The sequence below is a fragment of the Musa acuminata genome, chromosome BXJ1-9 (assembly GCF_036884655.1).
Source record: "Musa acuminata AAA Group cultivar baxijiao chromosome BXJ1-9, Cavendish_Baxijiao_AAA, whole genome shotgun sequence".
NCBI lineage: Eukaryota > Viridiplantae > Streptophyta > Magnoliopsida > Zingiberales > Musaceae > Musa > Musa acuminata.
In genome coordinates, this window is record NC_088335.1 from 2,123,469 (window position 1) to 2,136,146 (window position 12,678).

Sequence of the window (12,678 nt, forward strand, 5' to 3'; positions counted from 1 at the left end):
CATGCTCTCATTATCGTCTTAATCTTTCATTAACTGTGTGTAGGTGAGGGGTTTACCATTGATGATGAAAATCTCATAGGTACTCTCACGTAGCTTTACGTCGAAGAATGGGATACCCAATTAGCCGAAGGCGAAGGGGGAGATTAGCATCAATGATGAGCTTCTTCATCTTACTAGTAGTCGTGGAGATTAGCGATTGATGCGATGGTAGTGGGAGGGATGTCAAGCAATCGATGAGGGGCTTGTTATTGGAGGCACAACGGGTGATAAAAAAAAATATATTATGTTAGAAAGTTTTAACGCAACTTTGTGTCGAAGAGTGAGATGATCTATTTGATCGAACGGGAAGAGGAGATTGGCGAGGGCGATGACAATAGTGAACGAAACATAAGCCAGGATAATTTTATTTTTTAGAAAATAAAAATATTATATAAGAATAAATAAGAAAATATGTTAAACAGGAGAAAAAATAAAAGAAATTTTGTTTAGAGAAGTTATCCAAACGACTTTGCATCGCTGGGCGCTTGGAAAACCGAGGCAGAACCTGAAGCTTAATTATTTTCTCCTCACATGCTGCGAAGAGGAGGAGAGGCACGGGACGTCTATACTTCTGGAGGCCTGTGACCTTTTTTTAGATTGATGGGATTGGAAGCAGCCTCTCCTACCGAATGATTTGTGCCTCGTCAAAGCTATCACCAGACTCGGTCTTCTTCCATCTTTCGCCTCGTCAGAACACCAAAAACGTGTAAAAGCTACGACGTAATGACAAGTTCATCTATCTTGTTTGTAGTATTGGCTGACTCGCTAACCTCGCCAGGCTCGCTCCTTCCCGACGCCCGTCAGTCAGAAGAGCTTTTAGGCGGCTGGAAGCATCGGTCTCTCTCGTGGTTCAACACGCCTCATTTTCTGACCTACGAAAACACACCCGGTGTTCTACCAATTATTTTATTCGTCGACTTCTTTGCGGGACAAGGGAACGTGGGCCCGGGATGTTGGTTAGGACTGGTCGGTAAACGCATGGGGAGGTTTGTGTTGCTACGTCTACCCATTTCTTTCCAGAAGCAGGAGGGTCAACGGTCGTTATAGGGACCAGAACGGTGGCGGTCGACAAGCAATCTCTCTCTGACCAGTCTCGAAGGGGAACTTTCGTCGCTCTCCTTCCCTTCCCCTTCAGACGGCTAATTCCACCACTCGCGCGCATACTATCGTGGAGAAAACGTAGCACCGCTACTGTGCACTCTTCGTCTGTTACTGCAGAGCTTCGTCACGCGTCCTTGCATCTATTTATACTCTCTTGCTCGGCTTTCCCACACCAAACAGGATATCCTCTGTCTGTCTCTCTCTCTCTCCATCGCAAGCAAAGAAGGGAGACAAAATTAAGAGGCGGAGGAAGAGGAGCGGAAGAACAGCGGCTTCGGTTTTGGCTCTCGTTCTTTTCTTGTGATCATCATTCATAAGGATTTTGCGTTGGTTGGAAAAGGAGGCGCAGGCCGGCGGAGAGAGGGGGAGAGAGGTGGAGATGGAACCGAGCGAGGTGCACAGGATCGCGAGCTTGCGAAGGAATAGTTCGATATGGAAGAGGGACGATAACATCTTCTCGCGGTCGTCGCGGGACGAAGACGACGAGGAGGCCCTCAAGTGGGCCGCCCTCGAGAAGCTGCCCACCTTCGACCGCGTGCGCCGTGGCATCCTGACGCTGGCCGAGGATGGCAGGCAGCTGCAAGAGGTCGACGTCCAGCGGCTCGGCTTCCAGGAGAGGAAGACCCTCATGGAGCGCCTCGTTCGGGTCGCCGAGGAGGACAATGAGCGTTTCTTGCTCAAGCTCAAGGACCGTATCGACCGGTAAGAAAATGATGCGACAACAAGTAGTTCCTTGTTCTTCTGCTGCTGCTGCTGCTAACTCTGTCTCGGTTGCTTTTGTCGATGGTAGAGTTGGGATTGATCTTCCCACCATCGAAGTGCGGTATGAGCACCTAAGCATCGAAGCAGAGACACACGTGGGCAACAGAGGATTGCCTACCGTCTTCAATTCCGTCGCTAACGTACTGGAGGTACAACCACCGTTCACACATAAGCAGAACGAAATCTTCTTCCTGTTCTGATAATATCATACTGATCATCACCACGGTTCTTGTTTTTCTCCTTGTGGAAACAAAAGACCGCCGCAAATTACTTGCACATACTACCGAGTAGAAAGAAACCTTTATCGATCCTTCATGACGTCAATGGAATCATCAAACCTCGCAGGTACGATGTTTCCTTCTTTTCTATTCATTTGACCCATCTCTCGTTACTTCACACTGTTCTCTCTGTCTAATCGAATACCAACGCCTGGAACTTGGTTCTTCAGGATGACTTTGCTCTTAGGTCCTCCAGGATCAGGAAAAACTACACTGTTGTTGGCTTTGGCTGGAAAGCTCAGCTCTGATTTGAAGGTGAAAAGACAAGACTCGATGCTCTGTTCCATTTTCATAATGTTGTTCTTTCTTTGTTGGGTTGTGACTGATACTTCCTTCATCTGGAAATTAACCACAGACCTCCGGAAAAGTGACCTACAACGGTCATGAAATGAAAGAATTCGTCCCTCAGAGAACCGCTGCATACATCAGCCAGTATGATCTTCATATAGGGGAGATGACAGTCCGTGAAACATTAGCCTTCTCTGCGAGGTGCCAAGGAGTTGGCACTCGTTATGGTAAGTTCCTCCCACCTTATCGGTCTTCGATTACTTGAAAGCTATGAGCGAATCACGATTAAACTGGTTTTTGTGGGTGTTCCTCAGATATGTTAACTGAGTTAGCTAGGAGAGAGAAGGCAGCAAACATCAAGCCAGATCCAGACGTAGATGTCTTCATGAAGGTATAGATCAACTTCATCTTAGATAAAGCAGGGCTTCTCAATGAATTGAACTGGAGAAGAATTACTCGTGGATCATGTCCAACTCTTGTGTCAATTTTCCTGCAGGCATCTGCAATGAAAGGACAAGAAACCAATGTGACCACAGACTACATACTGAAGGTATTAGCTTTTATTCTAATCATATCTACGAAGATGTTAGTCGATTGTCTCAACCCCATAAACTGCCCGAGCAAGATGATTGATTCGGGAACAATGGACTAATTTAAACGTTCTGTACAGATCCTGGGTTTGGAGGTCTGTGCTGACACGATGGTAGGAGATGAGATGCTGAGAGGCATCTCTGGTGGACAAAGGAAGCGTGTCACCACAGGTAGATATCATCGATGGTTGAATTGCCGGTTATGTTGTTGCCGGTTGTGTGTCTCTGATTTCCATTTTGCTCGACGTAGGTGAAATGCTTGTTGGACCTGCAAGAGCTCTGTTCATGGATGAGATATCGACTGGTCTGGATAGCTCAACGACTTTCCAGATAGTGAACTCGCTCAGGCAAACCATCCACATTCTTGGAGGGACTGCTGTTATCTCCCTGCTGCAGCCAGCACCGGAGACGTATGACCTTTTCGACGACATCATTCTTCTCTCCGATGGCCTGATCGTGTATCAAGGCCCTCGTGAAAATGTCGTCGAGTTCTTCGAGTCCATGGGCTTCAAGTGCCCAGAGAGGAAGGGTGTTGCGGACTTCCTGCAAGAAGTAGGTTTTCCGTAAGAAATGGTTCCATTAATTCCTTCCTGTCGTGATCTTCAATCTGACACTCACTTTGTGTTCAAAGGTAACGTCGAGGAAGGATCAACAACAGTACTGGTCACGCCAGGATGAACCTTACAGATACGTGCCCGTTAGAGAATTTGCCGAGGCATTCCAACAATTCCATATTGGTCGGGCTTTAGCCGAAGAACTTTCTGTCCCGTTTGATAAGAGCAAGAGCCATCCTGCTGCTCTTACCACCACGAGATATGGGGTGAGCAAGAAGGAGGTGTTAAAAGCAAACATGGCCAGAGAACTATTGCTGATGAAGAGGAACTCGTTCGTCTACATCTTCAAGGCCGTTCAAGTAAGCTACCCTCTCCCTACCTTGATCGATGGCCTTTAATACCATGAACGGTGATTCATCTTCTGCGATCCTCTGTTTACAGCTTGTCATCATGGCGGTCATTGCGATGACGGTGTTTCTGCGTACTAAGATGCACCGGAACGATATAGATGACGGGATGATCTATAATGGCGCGCTTTTCTATGGGATAGTGACGATCATGTTCAACGGGTTCTCTGAACTTGCCATGACCATTATGAAGCTACCTGTTTTCTTCAAGCAGAGAGATCTCCTTTTCTATCCCGCATGGTCATACACAATACCCGCATGGATCCTTAAGATCCCCATTGCATTTGCTGAAGTTGCAGTGTGGGTTTTCACAACCTACTACGTCATTGGATTCGATCCAAATGTTGGAAGGTAAGAAGAAATCGGGATGTGGAGTTCGTACTGGGGAAACAACGCCCTTCCATTCTACCCTTGTGATATCATACGTTTCTCCTGTAACAGGCTGTTCAAGCAATACCTGCTGCTGCTGGTGACGAACCAGATGGCATCTGGACTCTTCCGCACCATCGGGGCCGTCGGGAGGAACATGATAGTGGCAAATACCTTCGGGGCTTTTGCTCTTCTCATTCTTCTGGTGCTGGGTGGCTTCATTCTTTCACGAGGTAAGTACCACCGAATGATTCCTTTCTCCATATCGTAGACATCTCAGTTCCACAAATGGCTGAACCACTGAGGCGTCCTGCTCGTGGCAGAGAAAGTGAAGAAATGGTGGATTTGGGGCTACTGGATCTCGCCGCTGATGTACCCCCAGAACGCAATCTCAGTGAATGAATTCTTGGGGCACAGCTGGAGTCATGTGAGAGGATATTGCTTTTAGCGAGTAGAAGAATTGTAAGCGCTAGTTTTCATCAGAAGATTTGTTGACACGTTTGATCTATCTTTGCGCCACAGATTCCTTCGAATTTGAATTCAACAGAGCCGCTGGGAGTCACAGTTCTGGAGTCCCGTGGTATCTTTGCCGAAGCCAAATGGTATTGGATTGGCCTTGGGGCTACGGTCGGCTACGTACTTCTCTTCAATGCTCTTTTCACTTTGGCTCTCACTTACCTCGATCGTGAGTATAGTTCCACAAGCAAGTTTGTTTGACTTGAAGTTCCTGAATCGACAACTGAGATCTTGATCGACCATATCGTATTTTGCAGCTTTTGGGAAATCTCAGCCACCTCTATCTGAAGAGACCTTAAAGGAGAAACACGCCAATCTAACCGGAGAAGTGTTGGAGAACTCGTCCAGAGGAAGAAGATCCGTGCGTCACTCTGCATCCAAGAGTGAGAGACCTATCGATATGTTGTGCTAACTCTGCTGCATATTTCTCGACGTGTTTTACCGACTGAAAGTTTGGTGTACAGAGAGCGCGAGTGGGATAGGGAGGAAGAGCAGCTCATTGGGTTCCATGAGGGCGGCCTTCGAACAGAACAAGAAGGGAATGGTCCTTCCGTTTACTCCACTGTCCATCACCTTCGACGACGTGAGGTACTCTGTGGACATGCCGCAGGTAATTCTTTTCCTCACGAACAATTCAAGAACATGTTGCAGATATCTCCTTGGACACCTTTGACGATCGTGATGAACAAACATGCAGGAAATGAAAGCTCAAGGTGTGGTTGAAGACCGGTTGGAGCTGCTGAAGGGCGTCAGTGGATCTTTCAGGCCGGGAGTGCTTACAGCTCTAATGGGGGTGAGTGGAGCTGGCAAAACGACGCTGATGGATGTGCTGGCTGGGAGAAAGACAGGGGGATACATTGAAGGAGACATCAGCATATCTGGCTACCCCAAGAAGCAGGAGACCTTTGCTCGCATCTCGGGATACTGCGAACAGAACGACATCCACTCTCCTCATGTCACGGTTCAGGAGTCTCTCGCCTACTCGGCGTGGCTCCGGTTACCTTCTGAGGTCGATTCTGAAACGAGGAAGGTTGGTCGAAGCATCCACAGCAGACCGTGACTTTTGAGCTAATCTCCATGCAAAAGACTCACGCCTAGCTACTTGTTGTTGCAGATGTTCGTGGAGGAGGTCATGGAGCTGGTAGAGCTGACGCCGCTGAGGGATGCACTCGTCGGGTTGCCGGGAGTAGATGGGTTATCGACAGAGCAACGGAAGAGGTTGACCATCGCTGTGGAGCTGGTCGCCAACCCATCGATCATATTCATGGATGAACCCACCTCTGGGCTTGACGCAAGGGCCGCCGCCATTGTCATGAGAGCCGTGAGGAACACAGTGGACACCGGAAGGACTGTGGTGTGTACCATTCACCAACCCAGCATCGACATATTTGAAGCTTTCGATGAGGTGAGCAGAATTCTCTCAGGTTTGTAGGTTCGCAATTCATGCTTCTTTCTAATGGGGGTTTTTGCTGCATTTTTCGTAGCTCTTCTTATTAAAGCGTGGCGGGGAAGAGATATATGTGGGTCCGCTCGGTCGTGACTCTTCCCATCTGATTAGCTATTTTGAGGTGAGGAAACTATACATATATAGATATATAGATATGTATGATTTAGCAGAACAATACGATTGATAGTATGTGTTCGATGTTTGTTCTTCCAAGGGAATCAATGGTATCAGTAAGATCAAAGATGGTTACAACCCCGCGACATGGATGTTGGAAGTGACTTCGCAGGCACAAGAAAATATACTGGGCGCCAATTTCAATGAGATATACAGGAATTCGGAGCTGTATCGGTGAGTGTGCTTCCTCCTGCCGTAAGGATTCTTCGAGATGCTATCATGTCTCACATGAGTGCGTGCGTGTTCTGCAATTTCAGGAGGAACAAGAGCTTGATAAAGGATCTCAGCATACCTCCTGCTGGTTCGAGCGACCTGTACTTCCCCACCCAGTACTCGCAGTCATTTCCTGTACAATGCATGGCGTGCCTGTGGAAGCAGCACTTGTCGTACTGGAGGAATCCGCCGTACACCGCCGTGAGGTTCTTCTTCACCACCATCGTAGCTCTTCTGTTCGGCACCATATTCTGGGACCTGGGCGGCAAAATGTAAGTCCTCGATCCTCCTCAACCTGTCACTCCACTCGATGAATTGATCCGAGGAGTCACGGTGGTGGAAACTCACATTGCAGGAACACTCAGCAAGATCTGTTTAATGCGATGGGTTCGATGTATGCCGCGGTTCTGTTCATGGGTATACAGAACTGTTCATCGGTTCAGCCGGTGGTGGCAGTCGAACGAACAGTCTTTTACAGGGAGAAAGCGGCTGGAATGTACTCCGCTTTGCCTTACGCGTTCGGACAAGTACGTCATTGTTTCTCCGGTCAATTTGACAATACGCTTCTCTACTCACTCACAGTGTTCTTCCACTCGCAGGTGGCGATTGAGCTTCCATACATTCTGTGTCAGTCCGCCCTATATGGTGTGATCGTCTACGCGATGATTGGATTCGAGTGGACTGTTGCAAAGTTCTTTTGGTACTTGTTCTTCATGTACTTCACTCTCCTCTACTTCACATTCTACGGGATGATGGCGGTGGGTATCACTCCCAATCACAGCATCGCCTCCATTGTTTCCGCTTTCTTCTACGCAATATGGAACCTTTTCTCTGGATTCATTATTCCGCGGCCGGTAAGTCGAAGCTTCATTCGCTTGATTCTTGAAGGTGTTTCGCATTCGATCCATTGCCATACATCCGCTGACTTGGTTCATCGTGTCCACAGAGAATCCCGGTGTGGTGGAGATGGTATTACTGGGCGTGTCCCGTAGCTTGGACCTTGTACGGTCTAGTCGCCTCACAGTTCGGTGATATAGAGACTATCATGGATGACAAGAACGTGCCGGTGTCAGAGTTCTTGAGGAGTTATTTTGGATTCAAACATAGCTTCTTGGGGGTGGTGGCTGCCGTGGTGGTGGCGTTTCCTGTGATGTTTGCTTTCCTCTTTGCATTTTCCATCAAGATGCTCAACTTCCAGAAGAGATGAAGATGGGATTGCCTGCCTGCCTGCCAAGGATCTACAAAGATATGAGAGATGTCCTTGCAACCGAACCATATACATATATATGCCTATATAATTGACATTTGTAATTTTGGGATATTTATTATTGTATTATGAATGAATTGATTGCCATCAATGAACAACGGAAATCACCAATATAACCGAGAAATAAATGATTTCAATACTTTTCAAGGCCTTGGCAATCAAGCATCAGAAAGCAATGTTCATCCAAAATGCTAACACGAGAAGAAAATTTCTGGCTGGATAACGCAGGTCTGCTTATTCTCACACGACAACAACAAACCCAAACACATCTGCCCACAGACAACAATTATCTTATTCCTACTCTCCTAGATGCTACTCAAAACATATGCGAAACTGCTTCTGTACATGATCGCATCGTTTGGAGATGTTGTGGATCCCAATTCACCTCGCAGTGATGCAACCTGTGGGTGTTCTTGGAGCTGTTAGAACCATAACAGACCAAAAAAAAAAAAAAAAGTAAAATAAACGTGAGCCCGTGAAAAGTACAGGAAATGAGGAGATGTCTCTGTGGGAATGAATATTACAATAAGCATGGGATTTCAGAGATGGACATCTATGTGCTCCACACCATCCATATGCAGATAAAAATGGTGATCGGAGTTCAAAAGAAAAAAAGAAAATTGCCATTGATATTGGGGAAGGTTTGTCAAAATTACCTAAATCAACAGCTTCTGAGCTTTTCATCAACCGAAGCCGTTTGCATGATGCTACAAACATCCTGCAAGCAAGAATCAACCATATGAACTGCTCCTACAATATAATGATGAAGCTTCGAGCTACAGGTCATACAACATAACTGAACTGAAATTTGACTTCATCAACAAATTGTGGGCAAATTTGCCATGGGTACATCAACTGGATTAGATTTGTCTGATAATGGGCAAATTTGCCTTCAGTTTACCAAGACCATGGTGGAGAAGTGGGATGTCCTATAGAACAGTTAATGCAAGTCCAAATTCACAGTACAAAATTTCAATTCATCATTATCTTTACAAGATCAGCAATGTTTAACCATTAACAAATAAAGATGGTCTAGATACTTGAGATAACTAATGTGAAAATAAATATAAGTTGTCAGCATGTTTGCAGTAGTCTTGAGAACACCACACGTTCATTAATAAAGCAAAAGTAACTTGGTAAAAGAACAGGAAAGAGAACTCTCATCAAATTCAACATTTCGAATTAAGAGCCCTGTACAACTTTTTGACAGGGCTCTGTTTCCTCTCAATTATGGATCAAATAATGAAGAAATCATAGATTCATTTTATCATATCTACGCTCTGTACCAGATGAAAAATCACACGTACATATCTTAATGATTAGTTCATGAAAATCCATGTGATCAGATTTACACCCTCAATTCTGCATCTATCGAATGATTATTCATTCAATCATGTCACTCACACGGTTAATACCAAGATGGATGCATTGAGAAAATATAAATTCAAGGGGATCATATAGCCAAAAAAAATCCAGAAAAGCACATATGTTTTTTTTTTTATCAATCTGGCCATAAGTTGTTAAGGCTTAGTAATAGGTTGTGATTAATCAGATGCGTAACCAGAAAAGCACATATGGCCATATGTTTTTTATCAGATGCCTAATAAGATCAGGCATCTGATTAGGATTTTTTTTTTTTTTGGGTTATTTGGCATTGCAAGTTGTGATTAATTAATCATGAAGACTAACTACAAGCCTGAGTAATTTATAAGCTTAATTAGTTAATCACATCACAGGTTGTGCTTAGTTAAACATGAAGACTATCTATAAGACAAGTTGTGATTAGTTATTCTTACAAGAGTAAGCCACATAATAAGCTCGACTATGTTGTTTTAAGCGTTGAGTGTCACCGATTTATATTTTGTGCAGATATTCTTGTTCCTTCCAGGGAACTAGATGTTAAATTCATGCTATGTGCAACACATACCATCACAACTGTTGAATGACAATAAGGATACCATTCATACTTCAGTTCTTGTTGGAAGCAAGCAAGTTGACATGTGCAAACTTTACAAACTGGGTTATACTCAACAGTGGAAACAAGCGAATTTGCAAGAAGAATGAAATTTAAACTACTTGGAAAATTGGGAAAAAATTGATGCAACTTTGAACTGATCAGATTGGAACACAAAGCACAAAAACCTTGTCCTAACAGCTTCAAGCTATTCTTTGAACATTCTAGTTCATCCACTAGCACAAAAGTTCAGTTCCCAGTTCAATTTATTGAGAAAAAGGGTCTTCCAATTGTTTCTTACAATTTTCAGCAACATAAACCTTAAAATAGGCCCCCTAGGACAAGATTAGTTTGACATATAGCTCTGACCACTCTACAAAGTTATTCTCAGTGGCATGATGCTCGCCATGGACGGTTGAGATAGCCCCTTCAAGCTCTTCTTTGTCAATAGCCTCAACATGTGAACCAAACCCCTCGATGTTTCCTAGGAAATTGCTACTCGACCTTACCCTACAAAGTGAAGCTCATCTCCTTCTTACTATAATGTCATAATATTGTATATTATGCATATATAACTTTAGCATTATCACTACTTACAAGATATTTGCAGACATAAAGTTGCATTTCCACATTCGACACTGCTCAGATTGTAAAGAATGCATTTCTACCAATCCTCCATTTCCATTTAACAACTAGCATGCACAGACATCTTTTCTCCTAATCCAAATGCCTCAAAATCCTCTTCAACCGAACCAATACAACTTGTAAATTCTATAGATCCTTCAAAGAACACATTTATAGACACCAATGAATGTTACTTAAGGAAGGAACCTATTTGAGAGGGAAAAACACAATCCAATACAGAATATAGGAATGTTCATTTATAACTATGCATCATGGTAAAGTTGAGTGACTCTTAAAGTTTCAAAAGTCAAAGTTCTTAGTGAGCATGCATCTGACTTGAGAACCACCTGAAGCAATTTTTAACATCTTTTTGCAATTTCAGTTTTTCACTTTCACAGCCATACAAGGAAAGGGAAAACTTACTTCCAAGGGACATCACCGATAAGCATCCAATCACCATCCTTGTCCTCGTAAGTTGGAACGTACTCTGTCCCGTTCACAGGATCAACCAGCCTCCTCTCGTTGGGATAGTTACCTGCCGTAAATCAATATAAAACCAGTCATCATCAAATGCTAGCGATCCCTGCTTCAAGTTGTCTGGATGGACCATTTCACCAAGCAACTAAACTGAAGAGGATGATGATGAATGAATAAATGATATATACATGAAGGATGGGATGGCAATGTGGCCAAGAGAGAGGAAATGGACTCACGGGCGGTGAAGCAGGAGAACATCTCCTCGAGGGCGATCAGCAGCTGCTGGTATCCTGCGTATGCCTCGAGGTCAACCTTACGAAGGTAGGGCGTCCCGTCGACGGCCACCTTCACGTAGGTGCAGCTCTTCAGGACGTTCCGCCTGAAGGACCTCACCGGCGGCCACCCCACCACCTGTGCCCTGTCAAAAAACAGGAAAAGAAGTGCTATGAATACACTTGAAGTCAACAAACATATTAATCCTTTGCGCCCCAACCAAAAAAGGGTTAAAATTGTTTTTGGATTTTTCGTTCTTTCTCCTTTCCTTAGGATGAACCACCGGATTATGGAAGTAGTAGCTTTTCTTCTTACGAAATGCCCAGTCGTACGCTTAGCGTCCGTATCTCGATGTAAATGTGAAGAGAAATCTCGTCTTACAAACGAGTACTACGACTGTTAGAATAGAAACTTTTGTGGAGCAAAGGCACGGCTTGGTGAATCCAAGAACTTTAATCAATGGGAGGGGCACATTAGTCCTCTCATCGACGGTCCGAGGCCCTTCTAATTCGAAAAACACCCATCAACTCTGGCAGTGGAGAGAGATCAGAGGGAGGGAAATGCGTGCGTCATCTCGATCAGTAGTAAGTACAACTTACTTGGCTGCGGAAGGCTCCCCGGCACCGGAAATGGGGGGCTCATCGGAAGAGCCCGACAAGAAATCCTTGGTCTCGAGGCTGAGACCGACGCCCTCCGAGAAGCCGCGCTTCCTCTCGAACTCGGATCTAGAGCCCCCCGGTGGGGCGAGAGTCAGCTGCGTTTCCTCGTAGTCGAGCCCGGACACCGCCGACTCCGTCGTCGAGCTATTCCCTGTCTCCGTCGTCGACATCTCCCACGATGTCTCCTAGCTAGGGGTGAATCCGCAAATGACCGATGCGAGAGGCGATGCGGGCAGAGTAGGAGAAGCTCCAATATATAGCGAGGAGGGGGGCACAGGAATTGGAGGGAGGGAGTCGTTGGTTGGGCTTTGGTGGGCCCATGGGTTGGGTGGGAAATGTGGGCCACAGCCCTTGTCTCCCATGTAAGATAGGGAGGGACTCAATTGTATATAACCCCACTCTTTTTGGTCCATTTCATAACATGTCAAAAAATCAAATGACACACATCGAATTTGATACTAATTAAATAAAAAAAATTAAATTTATTAGATTTCCAAACCAAAATTAATGTATATAATCCAACTCATCTAATCTCTAATGATGTGAGATTATTCTTTTATTTCATCTTCTTTTGACTGTGTGTGTGTATATATATAGAGAGAGACAGAGAGAGAGAGAGAGAGAGGCGAGAGAGGACGGCCACCCAACGGGGGCTGAACTAAGTCGGCAAAAGAGAGATTAGGGAA

General features: G+C 45.1%; 2 protein-coding genes across 4 annotated transcripts; one reads left to right on the forward strand and one right to left on the reverse strand.

Moving 5' to 3' along the window:
• Positions 1-1,303: 1,303 nt before the first annotated feature.
• Positions 1,304-8,152, forward strand: LOC135592403 (ABC transporter G family member 36-like). The gene is made up of 24 exons (XM_065081826.1): positions 1,304-1,842; positions 1,931-2,051; positions 2,159-2,247; positions 2,351-2,435; positions 2,536-2,695; positions 2,783-2,859; positions 2,965-3,018; positions 3,139-3,229; positions 3,309-3,610; positions 3,690-3,971; positions 4,054-4,370; positions 4,461-4,621; positions 4,712-4,815; positions 4,911-5,073; positions 5,162-5,287; positions 5,369-5,514; positions 5,602-5,934; positions 6,019-6,309; positions 6,389-6,472; positions 6,566-6,699; positions 6,783-7,010; positions 7,094-7,265; positions 7,338-7,592; positions 7,685-8,152. The coding sequence occupies exons 1-24, from the start codon at positions 1,520-1,522 to the stop codon at positions 7,943-7,945; spliced, it is 4,359 nt and encodes a 1,452-aa protein (XP_064937898.1). The 5' UTR covers positions 1,304-1,519; the 3' UTR covers positions 7,946-8,152.
• A 45-nt stretch (positions 8,153-8,197) lies between these two features.
• LOC103996809 (auxin-responsive protein IAA1) lies at positions 8,198-12,232 on the reverse strand. Of its 3 annotated transcripts, none has more exons than XM_009417819.3 (5): positions 11,933-12,231; positions 11,297-11,478; positions 11,007-11,118; positions 8,662-8,723; positions 8,198-8,406 (listed from the first exon to the last, which is right to left on the reverse strand). In XM_009417819.3, exons 1-5 carry the CDS (start codon positions 12,160-12,162, stop codon positions 8,387-8,389), a joined length of 606 nt encoding a protein of 201 aa, XP_009416094.2. In that variant the 5' UTR covers positions 12,163-12,231; the 3' UTR covers positions 8,198-8,386. The 3 variants fall into 3 exon arrangements, with proteins under 3 accessions (XP_009416094.2, XP_009416093.2, XP_018673804.2); XM_009417818.3 differs by having other exon boundaries at positions 8,198-8,424; XM_018818259.2 differs by lacking the exons at positions 8,198-8,406; positions 8,662-8,723 and adding an exon at positions 8,738-10,469 and having other exon boundaries at positions 11,933-12,232.
• Between the last annotated feature and the right edge of the window lie 446 nt (positions 12,233-12,678).